Below are 22,034 nucleotides of genomic sequence, written 5' to 3'. Positions count from 1 at the left end.
TTACATGATAATGATATAATAAGTCTTGGCAAAATAAATACAAGGTTAATCGATTAAAAATAGTTTAACTTTGGACTGAATTTTTAGTAAAGTAAGTTTGTTTTTTCTCTATATAGTTCAGGGGCAGCAATACACAAGTTGTACAAGTTGAAAAACAAAATGAAGATCTATGCAACTAAATTTAGAAAATTTCCACGAAGAGTCTTTTTTCTTGCATGACTCTGAATATAGAGGGATTACATATCTGAGAGGGGGGATCTCAACGGGGGAAAGAATACGCCAGACACCATTTTATGCCGGGAAGCTCGGTCGTCTGGTACTTATATAATATAGATGTAATACTGCATGTTAAACATATTGTAGAAATAAATTCAGCAGTAGTAGCTCTAAAGTAGAGTTATGGACTAAAAGGAGTTGAAGAAATAGCTACTCATTGCCTCTGCATGGACCTGATACCTATAATTACAGTCTTTTCAAAATTATAATATAAAACATGAAATGAGTGCGTAAAAGAAAAAAAAACAGGCTAATTTATCATGAAAAATACTGAAGCGTTACAATTAATTTAATTAATATCAACTCGAAAAACAACAGAAGGAAATAATTTCGACGAATCTAATTAAAATTTGAAGATACTGGACTAATCCAAAGTAACAATTTTTTTGAATTTCCAGTATAAATGACGAGAAATGGGCATAAAAAGAAAGTTTTCATAAAAGAAAATTATTAGGATTAGTTTCACTAATATTGATCAAAACAAATCTAGAAGTATTCATTTTTCTGGTTTATAGAGCTTTGGGAGTATTTTCTGTTCTTTTTTGGATTTCTTGGCAAGATAGGTGGGGGTAGAGATTCATTGGCCCTTTTCAAGAGATTAGCTCCATTCAGCACTTGCAAAGGCTGACGAGATCGTGGTTGCGACAACTTAGAAGAAACTGGACTAGAAAAACAGATATCACTCTTAGTATTTTTGTTTTTTAAAATAATGACGTCACTTTCAAAGGCTTCGTTTATATTTTCCTGATTTTGAACAGCCAGCTTGGATAGAAAACTAATTTCTTCATATGTTAAAGGTAATTTAACAGCTGGTGGTTTATCGGCACTAGGGTGATGAGCAGAACTATCAGATTCATCTGTCTTTTCAGAAGTGGTTGGTTTAGATGGCACCATGTGCTTTGGACACCTGTGCATTCGCTCGATCACTGACTTAGTTTTAAGTTTCACTTCTTCTGGAGAACTGTTAACTAAGGGTGAAATTACTGGTAATTTATCAGCACTAGGGTGATATGCAGAACTATCAGATTCATCAGTCTTTTTAGAAGTGGTTGGATTAGATGGCGCCACGTGCTTTGGAGACATGTGCATCCGCTCAATCACTAACTTAGTTTTCAGTTTCAATTCTTCTGGAGAACTGTTAACTGAGGGTGAAATCACTGGCTTTTCTGTATCATATAAGTCACAAACTTTTGAGTGGACTATTTCTTCAACCGTAGCTACAAGAGAGCTACTACTTGTTGTACTATGGTTACTTTGTGCACTTTCAGGCCTTTTTGGCGGCGAGTATTTTTCAAATAAATTAACACATCTTTCATGGTTCAACTTTCGAATAATAGCTTGAGAGGCTCGACTCCTCCTCATTTCGGTACATCTTTTAATAATACTCTGGTTGCTAATTAGACTATCTTCGTTTTCTTCTAAAATTGTTTCAAGGGCAGTGGGGAGACGCGTATATACCTCATGTAACTGACCTTTTTTAGGCAAAGGTTTTTCCCAGATATTCTCATAGTCACGATTACGTGGTGATAAGCAGCCTCTTATATAAGTCCCAAAATCAGTGCCATTTTCTTCACTAAACGATATAACTTTGGCATTCGGTTCAGCTAAATAGATATTTTCTAAAGTTGAGCATCTCCACAACTCTCCAACTGCTCCAAATTCACTGTATTCACTTTGACTGATTGATGTATTGAACAAATCAGGAAGAGACTCACACTGTGACGTCAATATACCCGGTCGAGATGAGACTATAACGTCAGAATAATCTTTAGAAGTACTATAAGAAGTGAACGTTGAATTTAAATAATCAGGATCTCTGGCAACACTGTAATCATGATTACTATTTTGTATGTCTAAATATTTTTGCCAGTGGCGGACTCCCCACAAGTTACGGCATATATTTATTGCCGCCATATTTTCATAGTCATGCGTGGATAAAATTTCACTGATATTGTCTTCAAGGATTTTTGGAATAGTCACCGACTTTTCCAGCTTGTCACCGATAATTTCTGATACCTCACACACCGAGTCAACGACCTCGGAGTCAAAGCCGTATCGAGCCGTCAAGTCTTCAACAGGCTCGTCAGTACGAACTTCTTGCTCATGAGATACATTTAGTGGGGATTCTAAGTATATGCTGTCTTGAGGAGGAATTGATACCACCGTAAAACTGTAAAGAAAATAAATATGCAAAAAAACTACAAAATTCAAAGTATAGCATGTATAGTATAGCATACAGTCAGGAGGGTTAGGAGGTTTTAGGCTTATTGTTTTTTTGTTTTTTTTTTCATTAGTCTTTAGGCTTGTTAAATTCTTAGTTTTTATTAGTTTTTAAGTATTTAACAGTTTTTAGGCTAATTAGTTTTTTCGAAACTAGTATTGTAAAACACGGTTCACAATTTGGCTACCATTCAAATTCTAAGATTGAGATACATTCGCCAAATTACATTTGCGAAATGCGCACTGAATTAAATTTACAAATATGTTGAAACATGTTGTTGGAAGCAACATTTTATAACACCTCCCTCCACCTAGACTTTGAAAAATGAGGTAAATTTTAATGCCTTATATTACTTTATTAGAAACAAGGTGATCACACCACATGACACTCTTTTGTGTTCTTTTCAAATATACATTAGTACAAATAAATATGATCATTAACATTAAAAATAAATCATGGTAAATGTTTCGCAGTTCATATAATTGACTTACCAATAAAGTGAACATACCAGTCGATGCCTTTTTTGTGTTCTTTACGAATGTAAGACGATACAGATCGGGAGCCAGCATCACTCCACCAAGCTAACATAGAAGAATCCTTGCAACAGTTGGGATCAAACGTCAGCCGAAATATATCAAGACGCCGCATAATTCACTGCGCTGTCACAAGTTTTGCGAATATAATAATCGCTTCAATCGCAACTTCAAATTGAAACACTTTTTGAGCTCTTAAAAATGAAGAATTTTCAAATAAAATATGCGTTATCGGTTGTTTTTGACAAAATAATACTACGTTTTCTCAGCACCAAAATTATTTATATTTAGGTTAGGTTGAGTTAGTTATGTTAGGTCAAAACGTGCTTAAAGTTGAATTTGCGATAGAAGTGATTATTATATCCCTAAAGAGTATAAAAAAGGCATTGAGTGGTATGCTCACTTTATGGGTAATTCAATTATATAAACTACGAAATATTTACCTAAATCATGTATAAAATGCCAAAAGATATACGCCGAAAATGTACAAATTCCCAAAAATGACAATTGGCCAATGCCAAAAACGTATACAATCACTATATTTTCTGTGACACTTCTTTATTCAGGGGGGGGGGAGAGAAGGTTAGAGGGTTTAACTCTCTATCAATCATATCCATCATATTACTTTTTTTGTCATATGGTAATTATGGAGTAGCTCAGGCATAAGGCATATAGTCTAAGGCAAAAGGGATCAATCGTGATATTACACCATGAAAAGTATCATTGGGATGCAAATCCTGTTACAAATTCCATACAAAGCATAAAAACAATATAAATCTAGCATAAAAGCAAATAAGTCACTATTCGGTTTCTTGTATTGTATCAATATATTTAAGCTAAATCTTTTACGGCAAAGTCCATAAAAAAAAATTCTAAATGCATTAACTCCCAAATGAAACTTGAGTGTGCTATTGGTTTATGATCAATCCATTTACTGAAAGAGCCAAACATGGTCGACAGCCAGAAAAGCTTGAAGATTCAATAGATCAATTATAGGTTAAAATATTTAAAGATTTGATATTATGCCGGAAATTGCTAATAACGCTACAAAATTATGAAAATTCTAATGTTTTATTGCTAAACCATCATCAAATAGGCATGCATTGATAAATTTCGAAATAATTGGACATTTCGAAGTGTTAAAAATGGCTCATAACCCTAAAAATGAAAAAGAGCTAAGAGCTCATATGGCATTTGTGACGGGGTCGGACGAGCCAAGAACCAAGCGCTCATATGGTATGAGCTCTAGCAAAATTTTGCGAATCAATAGATTGATTTAAAAGGAAAATCAGAGGCTTAATGCCGGTCGGGATTTAAAATAAGATTTCTGAGTCACGAGGTCCTTCTAGATATCAGCATTTATTTAGATCCGATCACCCACTCAAAAGTTAAAAATACCTCAATTTTTCTAATCTTTCCTCTCCTTTCAGCCCCCCCCCCCCAGATGGTCGAATCGGGGAAAACGGCTTTATCAAGTCAATTTATTCAGTTCCCTGACACGCCTACCAATTTTCATCGTCCTAGCACGTCCAGAAGCACCAAACTAGCCAAAGCACTGAACCCCACCCCCTAGCTCCCCAAAAGAGAGCGGCTCCAGTCCGGTTACGTCAATCACGTATTTACGGCATTTGCTTATTCTGCCAACTCAGTTTCATCCCGATCTCTCCACTCTAAGCGTTTTCCAGGATTTCCGGTTTTTCCTTCCAACTCTCCCCAGTGTCAACAGATCTGGTCAGGATTTAAAATAAAAGTTCTGAGAAATGAGTTCCTTCTAAATATCAAATTTCATTAAGATCCGGTCACCCGTTCTTAAGTTAAAAATACCTAAATTTTTCCGATTTGTCCAAATTAACAACCCCCAGCTCCCCCAAAGAGAATGGATCCGTTTCAATTTTGTCAATCACGTATCTTTAACTTGTAATTATTCTTCCTATCAAGTTTCATCCCGATCTCTCCACTCTAAGCGTTTTCCAAGATTTCCGGTTTCCAATATTTCTGTTTCCCCCTCCAATCCTCTATTTCCCCGGATCCGATTCGAATCGAAAATGGAGCATGACATACGATCCTTTTATATATCAAGTTTCATTAAGATCCGATCACCCATTCGTAAGATACCTCGATTTTCACGTTTTCCAAGAATTCCAGTTTTCCCCTCCAACTCTCCCCAATGTCACTGGATCTGGTTGGGATTTAAAATAAAGAGTTCTAAAGCACGAGATCCTTCTAAATATCAAATTTCATTAAGATCTGATCACCAGTTCGTAGGTTACAAATACCTCATTGTTTCTAATTTTTCCGAATTACCCCCCCCCCCCCCAACTCCACTAAAGAGAGCATATCCGGTCCGGTTATGTCAGTCACGTATCTTGGACTTGTTTTTATTCTTTCCACCAAGTTTCATCCTGATCTCTCCGCTTTAAGCGTTTTTCAAGATTTCCGGTTTCCCCCTCCCCTCAATGACACAGGATCGAGTTGGAATTTAAAATTAGATATCTGAGTTACGAGGTCCATCTAAATAAGAAATTTCATTAAGATCCGATCACTCCTTTGTAAGTTCAAAAACACCTCATTTTTTCTACTTTTTCAGAATTAACCATCCCCCCAACTCCCCAAATGAGAGCGGATCCGTTCCGGTTATGTCAATCACGTATCTAGAACTTGAGCTTATTTTTCCCACCAAGTTTCATCCCGATCCCTCCACTCTAAGCGTTTTCCAAGATTTTAGGTTCCTCCCCCCCCCAACTCCACCCAATTTCACCGGATCCGGTCGGGATTTAAAATAACAGCTCTGAGACACGATATCCTTCCAAACATCAAATTTCATTAAGATCCGATTACCCGTTCGTAAGTTAAAAATACTTCATTTTTCTTTTTTCCGAATTAACCGGCCCCCTACTCCCCCCAGATGGTCAAATCAGAGAAACGACTATTTCTAATTTAATCTAGTCCGGCCCCTGATACGCCTGCCAAATTTCATCGTCCTAGCTTATCTGGAAGTGCCTAAACTATCAAAACTGAGACAGACAGACAGACCGACAGACAGAACGGCAGACCGACTGCCCCAACTCACCCAGAGATCAGATCCGTTCCGGTCTTGTCAATCACGTATCTAGGACTTAAAAATCACGGTCGTGATTTAAAATAAAAGCTAGACATGACACCCTTCCAAACATCAAATTTCATTGAGATCCGATCACCCGTTCGTAAGTTAAAAATACTTCATTTTTTCTTTTTTTCCGAATTAACCCGCCCCCTAACTCCCCCAAGATGGTCAAATCGGAGAAAAGACTATTTCTATTTTAATCTGGTCCGGTTCCTTATACGCCTGCCAAATTTCATTCTTAGCTTTCCTAAAATTCCTAAAATTCCTAGCTTATCTGGAAGTGCCTAAACTATCGAAACCAGGACAGACAGACAGACCGACCGACAGAACGACAGACCGACCGACAGAATGTGCGATCGCTATATGTTACTTGGTCAATACCAAGTGCCATAAAAATACTAATGGCAATGAGAGGGAAAGTATAGAAGAAGAAGAAATTTTGATGTTGTATTATTGTGCCGTCATCAGACGTCCAAGCAAATTAAACAAATTAATTTGGCAAGCAATCGAAAACAGCAACTAAACAGCTCATGTGTAAAAAAAAAGAGTTAAAAAATGAAACCATGTAACCGATAAACATAAAAATAAGATACATATAAATAAAAAAAAGGGAAAAAACAACACATTTAGAGGATGAAGCCGAAGTTCAAGCAACAGAAAAATATAAAATAGATGAAAAATAGAATAATAGAATAAACAATAGAAGAAGAAGAAATTTTGATATTATATCATTGCATTGTCATCGGAAATGCATATACTAGAAATATTGGAATTGATTAAAGATTCAGAATAACTAGAATAAAATTAGAAAAAAATTAATTAGAATTAGATTGAAAAACAGAAATATGATCTAGAAAAATAGAAGCATATTGACGATAGAAAACTAGCAAATCAATAATAAAAAATATCATGTATATAAATAAATAAATAAATAATAAAAAAATAAAATATTAAAATAACATATTTAGTAGTTATAGCTGAAGTTCTACTTTAAGGTGTCATCTCTACTTTATCCCCTCAAAAGAAAACAAAATTCAAAAGTCACCTTGTTTCATCTTTGTTATACTTCAACGTTCGAAGGATAGGCATTTCCTGATGGACACCCCCTTTGATAGCTTCTGTTGATAATATTGATACACAACTTGAAGTCATGACGTTTGACGAGGCTATTGATACCATTGGGTGAAAGAAGCGGTAGTATGCAATCATGCCAAAAAGACCTAAATTAAGAAAAAGGGTAATTAAAATAAAAATAAATTAAATTAAAGCAGTACCAGGGATTAAGGAAATATTTTTGGAAAAGCTTGGCTGTTAAAATTAGGTTAATTAAACTCTAGCTTTTATTTAATTTTTTTTTTGTTTTATAAATGATAATAAAATCTTAGAATGCATAAATGATTATTAATTATAATTAACACCATATTATTAACTGATACCATTGGGTGAAAGAAGCGGCAGTAGACAATCATGCACAAAAGACCTAAATTAAGAAAAAGGGTAATTAAAATAAAAAGAAATAAATTAAAAATAAATTAAATTAAAGCAGTACCAGGGATTAAGGTATTTGGTTTTCGAAAAAGTTTGGCTGTTAAAATTAGGTTAATTAATACTCTAGCTTTTATTTAAAATTTTTTTTTTGGTTTTATAAATGATAATAAAATCTTAGAATGCATAAATGATTATTAATTATAATTGATACCATTGATACCATTTGATATGGTATCAATTATTATTGATAATTGACACCCATTGATACCATATTATTAACTGATACCATTGGGTGAAAGAAGCGGTAGCATGCAATCCTGCCGAGAAGACCTAAATTAAGAAATAGTGTAATTAAAATAAAAAAAAAAACAAATAAATGAAAAAGAGATAAATCATAAAGCTTATACGAAAATACCACATTTTTCAGAGTTGACACGTTGAGCCGTAGAATTAAACAAGCAAAACTAAATAATAAAATTTAGCAACACTTTCCGTCAGTGAAAACCTGAAACATGAAGGGTCTCTTGATTCCGGAAGAAGACTACCCCTTGAAAAGGAAAGCTAAACCATCTTAATTTACTTAGAATCATATGTATTTATTTTTTTAAATTTATGTGTCTTATTTTATATTTAGCTCTATATATATATATATATATATATATATATATATATATATATATATATATATATATATATATATATATATATATATATATATATATATATATATATATATATATATATATATATATATATATATACCTATATATATATATATATATATATATATATATATATATATATATATATATATATATATATATATATATATATATATATATATATACCTATATATATATATATATATATATATATATATATATATATATATATATATATATATATATATATATATATATATATATATATATATATATATATATATATCTTATCTTTTATATATATCTCTTATTTTAAAATCAGCACCCTAATACCAAAAACTCCATAACTGCACATGGAGCTTTTTCAGTACATATTATACCAAAGACACAGATTATATATTAGGTTTCATTAGATATCTCACTTCAACATAATTGCCAACCTCAAAAGCAATCTGATCAAATGATTTTTTCTCCTAAAGATTGATGATAGCCAATGACATTGCACGGATGGAGCGCATTCCAGTAAAATCCAAGCATGGGTGGAGCATTATTCAATCCAATGACATTTTCCGGGCGGGCGGGTGTTAGATAGCCAATGAAATTGAGGAACACGTTGGTCCATGTATTTTGTATGGAGTGAGATATCTACAAGCATCAATATATGGCTGTGAAATTCAAACAATTTAGGGGATCAGATTTAATTTTGACTGCCCTTGGTACTTTTCCTTAACAAATTTATATGCATAAAGTAACATGTGAACATAACATATACATATGTACAACGTAAACAAATACAAAACATAATCTTCACACATACATCCATCAAAATTAGCTTATAAGAACTTATCTACTTGCTCATTATAAAGTCATTGGTAATATTGTAATGTATGTAGCACGTGGCAAACAAACTAGAAAGTAAACAGCTTCTTAAACCGCACTACCTTTTACATTGACATATAAAACAAATGATAATATAGAAAAACAGTTAAAAAATTTCAAATAGGACATTGGAACTAAACAACTATTACTAATAATAAAGGCCTGAATATTTCAGCTTCACACTTGGAAGCCTTTATCAACAGAAAAAACTAAAAAAAAATTAAATAAAATCATTCGTCGGATGATAAGCCCGCAACCACGCATTACACTCCCAGCTGAAGGCACTGAATGAGGAGATTGGTACATGCGCAACGCAGACATTGGTCAACATGCAAAAAAGTTTTGTAAGTTTTTAAACAAAATATATAAATAAAAGGTAAAAACACAGAAGAAAAACAAAAGAACTCAAATTTTAACAATGTCAAGTGTGAAAAATGTTCACCAATTCAAATAGCCAAAAATCAAACGAAATCAGGAAAAATGTGTTTTCTGTCTGGAATATCATAATAGGAAACAGCAGCGACAGAGTTCAATGTTTGTTTGTTAACGAAATGTCTTTAGAATGTTCTACGTGGCATACGTTCACCAATTCAAATAGCCACAAATAAAAAAAACAGGAATATATTTATATTATAGGAAGAAAAATAAATTTATATTATAGGAAGAATAAAGAGGAAGAAAAAACACGACAAGATGGCAGTCATTAAAATCACAATAGTAATTTAAGGAGTAACAAAATAAAACTGATCCACTGCAGGTGAAAATAAGAGAGAAGAAAACGTAAAAGAAGAAGAAAAACGAAAAAAGGAAAATAATGAAAAAATGATGATGTGCCAGTCGGTAAAACCACAACAATAATTGCGAGGACGGAATATAACTGATCCATAGTAGGTGAAAGTATCAAAACGAAGAAAAAGAATTAGAGGAAAGAAAAAATTCGACGAAAAAAAAGATAAAATGAAACAAAAATGACAAAGTACCACTAAATAAAATGACAGCAATAATGACATGAATAACGAAATAAACTGATCTATTGCAGGTGAAAATAAGAGAAGAAAATGTAAAAGAAGAAGAAAAATGAAAAAAGGAAAATAATGAAAAAGTGACAATGTGGCAGTGGATAAAATCAAGACAATAATTGCGAGGACGGAATATAACTGATTCATGGTAGGTAAAAGTATCAAAAACGAAGGAAAAGAAGCAGAAGAAAGAAAAAGAGATATAAAAAAAGACAACGTAACAATAAATAAAGTGCAGGAATAATGACAGGAGTAACAAAATAAAGCTGGTTCAATTGCAGGTGAAAATGAAAGAGAATAAAACGTAAAAGAAGAAGAACAAATAAAAATTATGAAAGACTAATAATGTGCCAGTCGGTAAAACCACAGCAATAATTGCAAGGATGGAATATAACTGATTCATAGTAGGTGTAAGTATCAAAAACAAAGGAAAAGAAGCAGAAGAAAGAAAAAGATATGAAGAAAAAGAGATAAAATGAAAAAAATGACAACGTACCAATAATTAAAGTCACAGCAACAACAACAGGAGTAACGTAATAAAACTGATCCAAAGTATGTGAGAATATTAAATAAATCGTTACAAATATAATATCCTCCACCACAATCACCACATAAAACACCATCATCTTCATCCTGGTTTTGCCCCGACTGACATTGTAGAAATCAAAACAATAAATACAGGATACAATGACCTTGTAAACTGACTCCTCCCACTGTGTTGAGCAGAAACTCGTCTTTTCCATTTGTAGCCAAACAACCATACAACAGAAATGGCAAAACAAAATGAGAAGAATCCATTCATGGAGAATATTACTAGCCAAAATGAGGGATAGTATTCGGCTACTCAATGTCCCAATCCTCCAGATACACTGTAAAATATGTAAAGAATTCAGTCAAAATAGAGATAGAAAGAGTAAGTGAGTTGGTTCGGGTGAGCGAGAGATAGAGGCCAATAACCATCCCAGGTACGGATAATGAAATATAAAGGACAGTGAACATGATTTTTCATTGACCTAATTTGTCAAGTAGAAACTCAAGTAGAAACTTAAAGAACTAATAAAAACGAGGAAATTAGTTTTTTCAAAGGAATAATTCATTAATTATTATTTTTAAGCCGATAAAAATTAACTGATTAATTATTGTTAACCACTAATTAATTTGATCATTAATTATTCCTAAGCTACTTCCCAATCACAAAGGGTGACACCCCACCCCCTCCAACAGTCGATAGTAAATATCGACTCAGAAGATGTTGTTGACCACTACCATCGTATAACAGTCACTTGGTCCACTCGATATGACCCAAACTTGTGGTGTCTGGCAGCAAAAGTGCCAATCCACAAAAAAAGACTCGAAGAAACAATGTGAAACCCACCGGCCAATTAGCCTGACAAGCCACTAAACTAGAATCCTGACTAAGACCCTCCTCCGTAGAATACAAGCAATGACCACTTATGCTATCGACAAATACCAATCTGGGTTTCGACCATGACGATCTACTATTGGCCAAATCTTTACTGTGTGCCAACTGATGGAACACTACATTGAATTTAATAGAGAAAACGCTGAGAAAATGCCGGTCGGGATTTTGACAAGAGATCTAAGACACGAGGTCCTTCTATATATCAAAATTCAATAATATCCAATCACCCACTCACAAGTTAAAACTACCTTATTTTTTCTAATTTTTCCTCTCCCTTCAGCCCCCCAGATGGTTAAATCGGGGAAAACGACTTTATCAAGTCAATTTGTGGAGGTCCCTGACACGCCTACCAATTTTCATCGGTCTAGCACGTCCAGAAGCACCGAACTCGCAAAAGAACTGAACCCTCCCCCCAACTCCCCCAAAGAGAGCGGACCCATTCCAGTTATGTCAATCACGTACCTAGAACTTGTGCTTATTCTTCCATCAAGTTCCATCCCTATTTCTCCTCTCTAAGCGTTTTCCAAGATTTCTATTCCCCCCTCGAACATCCTATGTCCCTGGATCCGATTCGAATTCAAATGGAACATCTGAGACATAAGATCTTTCTATATATCAAGTTTCATCAAGGTCTGATCATCCATTTGTAAGATAAAGATACCTAAATTTTCATGTTTTCCAATATTTCCGGTTTCCCCCTACAACCTCCCCCCCCCCAATGTCACCAGAACTGGTCGGGATTCACGATAAAAGCTCTGAAGCATAAGATCCTTCTAAAGATTAAATTTCATTAAGATCTGATCATCCGTTCGTAAGTCACAAATGCCTCATTTTTCCTAATTTTTCCGAATTACCCCCCCCCCCCCGTAATTTTTCCGGATTACCTGGTTAAGTCAGTTACGTATCTTGGACTTGTGCTAATTCTTCCCACCAAGTTTCATCCTGATCTCTCCACTCTAAGTGTTTTCCAAGATTTCCCCCCCCCCCCAATGACACTGGATCCTGTCGGAATTTAAAATAAGAAATCGAAAATAAAGAGTTACGAGAACCTTCTAAATATGAAACTTCAGTAAAATTAGATAGCTCCTTCGTGAATTAAAAATACCTCATTTTTCTAATTTTTCGGAAACACCCCCCCCCAGCTCCCCCAAAGAGAGAAGATCCGCTTTGGTTATGTCAATCACGTATCTAGGACTTGTGCTAATTTTCTCACCAAGTTTCATCCCGATCCCTCCACTCTAAGAGTTTTCCAATATTTTAGGTTTCCCCCTCCAACTCCCCCCAATGTCCCAGATCAGGTCGGGATTTAAAATAAGAGCTCTGAGACATAATATCCTTCTAAATATCGAATTTCGTTAAGGTCTGATCACCCGTTCGTAAGTTAAAATACCTCATTTCTTTAATTTTGCCGAATTAACCATCCCCCCACTCCTTTCCCCCCCCCAGATGGTCGAATCGGGCAAAAGACTATTTCTAATTTAATCTGGTCTGGTCCCTAATATGCCTGCTAAATTTCATCGTCCTAGCTTATCTGAAAGTGACTAAACTGGCAAAATCGGGGCAGACAGACTGGCAGAATTTGCGATCGCTATATGTCACTTGGTAAATACCAAGTGCCATAAAAAAAAAAATAATAACTAAATAAAGGCAATACTAGAAAAAAGGATCTCGACCCTTTCAACTAAACCCTCATTTAACTCAGCCCCGTTGTAAATCAACCCTCAAATAGCAAAGCTTTTTTTTCAGCTCAATCCTCGTGCAACTCAACCCCTGTCGACTCCTCAAAACAACAATTTTACTAAAAAATGTAATTCAGTCCGTTTTGCCGGAAAAGATATAAGTTACCTCAAATGAAATGGAAAAACAAATTCGTTTAATCTTCTCGTGCTGAACCCAGCTTATAGGATATTTTTGCCTATGCTTTTCCTAGTGTATTTACTATATCTACAAGTTTACCTTGTTTTTGTTCATTTTATAATCTTGATTAAAGTAGTTTTAGAAAACACTTTGGAACGAAATATAAGTGAAAAATTAAATTTTATAACAAATTAGAAAAAGACAAGAGCTATTTAAAATTAACACAAAACTTTAATTAAATAGAGCCGAAATAAATAAGGAAAGCCTGACTGATATAATTAGTTCAGAGTACTTAGCATAAAAAAATAATGAGTGACACAATCTTTTGAGCCAGAAGAATAAACGAGGGATTCTATCTCAGGAATAAAGAAAGATTAAATTTCAAGAGAATACAATGCCCCCTCCTCTGACTGAGGGGGGGGGATATGACTCACTAACTTTCATTAAACTGGCCATCATTGACGGATTGGGAGCATCAATTTTTATTCAAAGTTCTTTCCAAAATTTTTAGATTAGCGGAAGGCCCCCTCCTCCCTTGGAAGACGAAATACAGTAACGAAACATACTAAACAGGAAAAATGTAAATGTTCTCATTAAAATCTTGGTAAAAACAAAGCTAGAGGTAGAGTTTGCCCCCTCCTCTCATGGGAAATTTTCTAAAAGCGCTAATAGTTAAAACAATTCTGAGGTAGGGCGTGAACTGTGGGAAAGGTCATTAACCCATCATTTCATTAAAAGCATTTTTTTGTAGTTTCTGACACTTTATTATTAGGCCTCAAAGTTGTCTTCCTGGCCAATTTCATAGTATTAAAACCCAGAGCGATAACTGTAACATCCTGTAGCTGGCTATTTTCATCAATAATTTTCGAACAGTTCGTGGTAACGAACTGTATTAAGGGGCGACCCGGCTTAGAAAAACCGTATTAATGTAAACGTAAATGAAAATCTCACAAAAACAAGTAACACTTAAGCCATGGGAGAAAGGTGGGTCGTTCATCCCCCCACTCAAACAATTTTAACTGGGGGGGGGGAAGATGACTCACAAACTTTCATTAAACCGGCCATCATTGACGGATTGGGAGGGTCAATTTTTATTCAAAGTTCTTTCCAAAATTTTTAGATTAGCGGAAGGTCCCCTCCTCCCTCGGAAGACGAAATACAGTAACGAAACATACTAAACAGGAAAAATGTAAATGTTCTCATTAAAATCTTGGTATAAACAAAGCTAGAGGTGGAGTTTGCCCCCTCCTCTCATGGGAAATTTTCTAAAAGCGCTAATAGTTAAAACCATTTTGAGGTAGGACGTGAAGTGTGGGAAAGGCCATTAACCCACCATTTCATTAAAAGCATTTTTTGTAGTTTTCAACACTTTATTATTGGGCCTCAAAGTTGTCTTTCTCGTCAATTTCATAGTATTAAAACCCAGAGCGATAAATGTAACGTCCTTTTGCTGGCTATTTTCATCAATAATTATCAAACAGTTCGTGGTAACGAACTGTAGTAAGGAGCGACCCGGCTCAATAGCTACATCAAAAGAATCGCATTTTAATGCTGATTTTAAATATGTAAGTTTCATCAAGTTTAGTCTTACCCATCAAAAGTTACGAGCCTGAGAAAATTTGCTTTATTTAAGAAAATAGGGAGAAACATCCCCTAAAAGTCGTAGGATCTTAACGAAAATGACACCATCAGATTCAGCGTATCAGAGAATCCTACTATAGAAGTTTCAAGCTCCTACCTACAAAAATGTGGAATTTTTTATTTTTTGCCAGAAGACAAATCACGGTGGCGTGTTTATTTGTTTGTTTTTTTTTTTTTCTTTTCCCCAGGGGTCATCGTATTGACCAAATGGTCCTAGAATGTCGCAGGAGCGCTCATTCTAACGGAAATGAAAAGTTCTAGTGCCCTTTTAAGTGACCAAAAAAATTGGAGGGCATCTAGGCCCCCTCCCACGCTCATTTTTTTCCTAAAGTCAACGGATCAAAATTTTGAGATATCCATTTTGTTCAGCATAATCGAAAACCATAATAACTATGTCTTTGGGGATGACCTACTCCCCCACAATCCCTGGGGAAGGGGCTGCAAGTTACAAACTTTGACCAGTGTTTACATATAGTAATGGTTATTGGGAAGTATACAGACGTTTTCAGGGGATTTTATTTTGTTTGGGGGTGGGGCTGAGGAGAGGGGGCTATGTCGGAGGATCTTTCCTTGGAAAGCCATTTAGCCAAAAAAAGAATTAATATACAAATTTCATTTTAATAATTTATATGCGGAGAGCCAAAACCAAACATGCATTAATTCAAAAACGTTCAGAAATTAAATAAAAAAAACTAATTTTTTTTAGCTGAAAGTAAGGAGCGACATTAAAACTTAAAACTAACAGAAATTACTCCGTATATGAAATGGGTTGTCCCCTCCACAATCCCTCGCTCTTTACGCTGAAGTTTGACTCTTTGCCACAATTCTACTTTTTAAAACAATTAAAAGCTTTAGGGTAAAGAGCGAGGGATTGCGGAGGGGACAACCCATTTCATATACGGAGTAATTTCTGTTCGTTTTAATATAAACGTAAATGAAAACCTAACATTAACAAGCAACACTTAAGCCATGGGAGAAAGGTGGGTCGTTCATCCCCCCACTCAAACAATATTAACTGAGGGGGAAGAAGACTCACCCCCTTTCATTAAACCGGCCATCATTGACGGATTGGGAGTATCAATTTTTATTCAAAGTTCTTTCCAAAATTTCTAGATTAGCGAAAGACACATGATAGTATGGATTAGATGTTTATATGTTATTATAAACATTCCAAATTATCTTTTTACTCTCTCGAACGTCCTCCCTAGATAATGATACGAAACTAGCACGGGACAGTCAGGCCTGGAGGCAGTGAGTACTACCTTTCTTACTAATTCTCTTCCTTTCGGCCCACTTGCAGGAGACTGGAATCAAATAAACAAAACAAAAATGTCATGGGTGAGTGATAACAAAAAAGACCATTTTTAACATGCCTCAATTTAAAATTTTAGCATAAATTAAATATGCACCAATAGCTGCGTCCGTTTTTGCCATCCGTCGTTTTTAGTTAAACTAAGATATCTTCGGTTTTACTCTTAGATTGGGTTTTGTTTCGCTGTCCTAAAAACGTTATTCTACACTGAAAAACCACCTTTTAAGGTTTCCTTATCCCGATAGAATTTCGACAGCACTACTTCCAGATGGAGCAAGATAAGGATTAGAGTCACTAGAGGAAAAAGGTGACTCTTCAATAGACTCCAGCTAGAAGCTGGAATGCACAGAAACAGAGAATGTCACAGAGAAGCAGCTGGAAGCAAAGAATGTCATATTGAGATTCTCATAGTTATCTTTGGCTCAAAATTTTCTATTGTAGCTTTCCCTTGTCTTTCCCTTGCAATTTTTCTCTTTCCCTTGGAACAGAGATTTAATGCCTGATGTATGTTAGTTTGCTATGATTGCTTATTTAATTTCTGTCTGTTTGGGGTTTTATTTATTAATTAATAGTATATATTCGTTTTAAGCTTGATTTTTTTAAGCTTGATTCAATTTAAGTTTTACTTGTTTTCTTTTTTTAAGAGTCAAAATTGGTCAAAGACCTGCCCCTTCCCCAACCCTTTTCCCCAAACGTATCCAGTCAAATTTTGAGATAGAAATTTTGAGTCCAAAAAGGTCCAAAGGCCAAATGACGACGTCTCTGGGGTTGAAGAATTTTCCATTTTCCTTGCAATTTTCTTCTCTCACACTCTTGCTTAAATTGTCAGGTATTCAATTTAATGAGGTCTGGGAGGCCTGTTTTCCATATTTCTTTGTTGTAGTTTCAATAATTTTGTTAATTAAGTATTATATTTTCATCATGTATTGATATATTTCATTAGGATAAACCGAACTTCACTTCTGTAAGTATTAAATAAAAAAGAAACAAGTTTTTTAAATGAAAGTAAGGAGCGACATTAAAACTTAAAACGAACAGAAATTATTCCGTACATGAAAAGGGCTTTTCCTCCTCAACGCCTCCCTCTTTACGCTAAACTCTTTTACGCTTTTGACTCTTTCTCTTTACTCTACTTTCTAAAACAGTAAAAAACTTTAGCGTAAAGAGCGGGGCGTTGAGGAGGAAAAGCCCTTTTCATATACGGAGTAATTTCTGTTCGTTTTAAGTTTTTATGTCGCTCCTTACTTTCATTTAAAAAAAAAACTTTTTTTTTAATTTAATTTCTGGACGTTTTTTAATTCATGCATGTTTTGATCTTGGCTCTCCGCACATAAATGATTAAAACGAAATTTGCATATTAATTTTCTTTTTGGCTAAATGGCTTTCTCATAGTTGTAATCGGAAGATTTTGAGAAAAATGGAAAGAGGGAGGAAGCCTAGTTGCCCTCTGATTTTTTGACTACTTAAAAAGGCAACTAGAACTTTTAATTGTTTTACGAACATTTTCATTAGTAAAAAATATACGTCTTTTACGAATTAACTTACGTAACGAACTTCTATATTCGTATATTTTTATTGCGTATATGAGGGAGTTCACCCCTCGTCGATATCTCGCTCTTTACACTAGGTAGGTAGGTGTACGTTTATTTCATCAAATAAAAATTACTAAAATTGCACTTACAATCAATAATATACTGCTCAATTTAGGGACCTAAAATGTCCCTGTTCAGCAGCAAAACTACAACAAATAAGTGATAACTATTCATTCAAAATCAAAGAAATACGCAAAAAAAAAGAAGTAAGAAGAAACACTATACAATCTCTAAACAGTCATCTCTCATCATAAAAAAAAGAAAAACAGAAAAAAAAGGGATAAAAATTTAAACAATATAATTGTTTAAAGCTGAAATTCTGTCCCAATTCCTTAAGAATAACCCTTGAATCACAAAGGCCGTAGAAAAAATAGTTGAAATTACTAAAGATACTTTAGCGTAAAGAACGAGGTATTACGAAGAAGTAAACCCCTCATATGCGCAATAATTTCTGCTCGTTTTAAGTATTAATGCTGCTCCTGACTTTCAGTAGAAAAAAGCTTCTCATATTTATTTTTTCATTGTTTTTTTAAATAATGCAAAAAAATCCTGCGCCCCCTTCATTGAAAGTCTCTTCCCCCGTGAGAAGTTTTTCCATGGAAAGATCCTCTCATGTAAACCCCCCCCCCCCCCACCTCAAATCTCCCTCCCAAATAAAAAAAATCCCCCCGAAAACGTCCGTACACTTCCTAGTAACCATTACTATATGTAAACACAGGTCAAAGTTTGTAACTTGCAACCCCTCCCACAGGGACTGCGGGGTAGTAAGTCGTCCCCAAAGACATAGTTATTAGGTTTTTCGAATATGGTGAATAAAATGGCTATCTCAGAATTTTGATCCGGTGACTTTGGGGAAAAAATGAGCGTGGGAGGGCCTTTACCCTAGGTGCCCTCCAATTTTTTTGGTCACTTAAAAAGGGCACTAGAACTTTTAATTTCCATTAGAATGAGCCCTCCCACGACATTCTAGGACCACTGGGTCGATACGATCACCCCTGGGAAAAAAAAACAAAAAAAAAAAAAACAAAAACAAATAAACACGCATCCGTGATTTGTCTTCTGGCAAAAAATGCGAAATTCCACATTTTTGTAGACAGGAGCTTGAAACTTCTACAATAAGGTTCTCTGATACGCTGAATCTGATGGTGTGATTTTCGTTAAAATTGTATGACTTTTAGGGGGTGTTTTCCCCTATTTTCTAAAATGATGCAAATTTTCTCAGGCTCGTAACTTTTGATAGGTAAGACTAATCTTGATGAAGTTACATATTTAAAATCAGCATTAAAATGCGATTGTTTTGATGTAACTATTGGTATCAAAATTCCATTTTTTAGAGTTTCGGTTACTATTGAGCCGGGTCGCTCCTTATCGCTCCTTACTACAGTTCGTTACCACGAACTGTTTGATTATTTAAAATTTTACACTCCTAAAATTAAAACCATCTCTGGGGCAGAGGATACTTTTTTGGCTTCTGAAAGTTAGAATGGGGTGGGATCTGGATATGGTACTTACTTAGCATAGGAAGAACGGATTTTAGTCTAATAATTCAGTTTAATATTTGAAAAAAGGCAAATGCAGCTATGATCAGCGGCAATTCTTTGTTGAAAGAAAGGCAGAAGACCTCGTAGAATCTATAAAAATTGGTGCCTGATTGTCACAGAAAAGAAGCGAGTTTCCTTCAAATAAGCTATTAAGCAAAATCTGTACAAAATCAAGATCAAAGTGAAATTTGACACATTTTATAATCTTTCACCTTCATCCTATCAGAAACAAGGACGTTATTGCTACATTTTCATTGAAGCGGGGGGGGGAGATGGCGAAAATGTGCAGTCAAAATCCAAATTATGCCAACTATATTTAAAAGCGGTGTGAAGTAATATAATTTTTGGGCTTTGCTTGGCTTTTTTTGGGGGGAAATGCTTTGGAAATAATAGGTGAAGCGGAAACTATGTTTAAAAAATATATAATATATACATATATATATATATATATATATATATATATATATATATATATATATATATATATATATATATATATATATATATATATATATACATATATATATATATATATATATATATATATATATATATATATATATATATATATATATATATATATACATATATATATATATATATATATATATATATATATATATATATATATATATATATATATATATATATATATATATATATACATATATATATATATATATATATATATATATATATATATATATATATATATATATATATATATATATATATATATATATATATATATATCTATATATATATTATCTGAAAAATATATATAAAAAATAAATAAAATAAATAAATAAAGAAAGAATAAAAAATATATATATATCTAAAATAAAATAAAAACAATTTTTTTAAATTAAAAAATTTTTTAAATTAAAAATTTTTTATAAAATTTAAAATAAAATTTTATAAAAATAAAATAAATAAAAAATATAATAACTTAAAACATAAATAACTTAAAACGAACAGAAATTATACTGTACATGAAAGGGGTTGTTCCCTCCTCAATGTCTTGCTCTTTACGCTAAATTTTTTTAGTATTTTAAAAAGTAGAGTTGTGAGAAAGAGTCAAACTTTAGCGTAAAGAGCAAGTCGTTGAGGAGGGGACAACCCCTCTCATATACAGAACAATTTCTCTTCGTTCTAAATTTTAATGTCGCTCCTTACTTGCAGTAAAAAAAAATGTTTTTTTTTATCTAATTTTACTCCAAAAGAGTCATCTTTGTATATGACATGTATTAAAGTTAAATTATTATTATTATAGCTGAAATTAAAACAGAAGTCAGAAGACTCATAGGTGCAATTCACTCCCATATTGTCATTTCATGACAATAGGAGATTTTCCCTTCTTTTCGGTGAATAAGAAGGATTCTTTAATATGGCCTTCTAAACTTGATGGCTCAAAAAAGAAAATGGCAGTCCAGTGACATTCTAAGTTTGGCTCAAAATATGAAAAAGACAAAATATATTGCAGTTTGCGAGGTGAAACAGCGTACATTATGTCCCAGATAGGTTTTTAACAGGCTTTCGGGCTTACTTTAAGGGTTGTATTTGCTTCGGATACACATTTCAGGCAAGCGAATAACATAAAATCGATCTTGCAGTCGATCTTTGTAGAGTCTGATCTTTTAAGAAATCAGTAATAAAAAGAGTCACAGATACTGTCCAGTAGAAGCAGGAAACAAACAACTGTTGTCATATAATATGATTATTTGCGGTAAGGTAATTGGTAATTACCTTACCTTACAATACGGTAAGGAAAAGGGGGAAGGTTATTTGCAGCTTTTTTAGACCTGAAAGGAGCATATGATAATATGGATAGGCACCTGTTGATGTTAAACCTGTTATCTTTAGGACTGTCTCACTATTTTGTATTGTTGCTGTGCGAAATGTATAAGTACGTGAAGTTAGTAGTGAGAGTGGTGAGAAAGTGTTCAACTCCAGTGCAATCTTTATTGGGACTAAAGCAGGGATGTGTGCTGTCACCAAAATTGTTTAGCCTTTATTTAAATGATGCCAATGAATTTTTCGTTAAGAGCAATGCACCCATGATATCGATAGATTTGCTGAAACTGTGCTTACTACTATTTGCTGACGACATCGTATTACTGGCTGAAACAAAGGAGAAACTGCAACAATTATTAGAGATTACGGAGGTTTATTTGGAAGAGAATAAGTGAATCCTGAACACATCGAAGTCAGTGGTGATGGTATTTGGTCGTAAAACCATGGAAAGTGAAGATGTTAATTTTTCCTTTAAAGGTGAAACTATACCAGTGAAAAATGAATTAGTTTATCTTAGGGTAAAGTTTACTAGTAATGGGGAAATCAGTGGGCATCTGGATCTAGCAAATGCAAGGGGGAGGTATTTTAGCAGTGAAATAGCAAGGAGTAGTCTTAGACGGGTTAGAGATATTAGAATAATTAAGAGGATTTGGACAAGTAAGATAGTACCGGCGATGCATTATGGAGCAGAGG

At 34.0% G+C, this 22,034-nt stretch overlaps 1 protein-coding gene across 1 annotated transcript in view; it reads right to left on the bottom strand.

Moving 5' to 3' along the window:
- Window positions 1-552: 552 nt before the first annotated feature.
- LOC136043019 (uncharacterized) overlaps window positions 553-22,034 on the bottom strand; it is a 47,004-nt gene continuing 25,522 nt past the window's right edge. The window contains exons 5-7 of the mRNA XM_065727903.1: window positions 10,678-11,050; window positions 7,179-7,353; window positions 553-2,446 (exon numbers count right to left, since the gene is read on the bottom strand). Of these exons, the coding sequence (XP_065583975.1) occupies window positions 763-2,446; window positions 7,179-7,353; window positions 10,678-11,050 (2,232 nt within the window). The 3' untranslated portion in view covers window positions 553-762. The remainder of the gene's footprint in view (window positions 2,447-7,178; window positions 7,354-10,677; window positions 11,051-22,034) is intronic.

This window comes from Artemia franciscana, unplaced genomic scaffold (assembly GCF_032884065.1).
Source record: "Artemia franciscana unplaced genomic scaffold, ASM3288406v1 Scaffold_284, whole genome shotgun sequence".
NCBI lineage: Eukaryota > Metazoa > Arthropoda > Branchiopoda > Anostraca > Artemiidae > Artemia > Artemia franciscana.
Note: the sequence above shows the minus strand (reverse complement) of the source record. Positions and strands in the feature narration are given on the sequence as shown.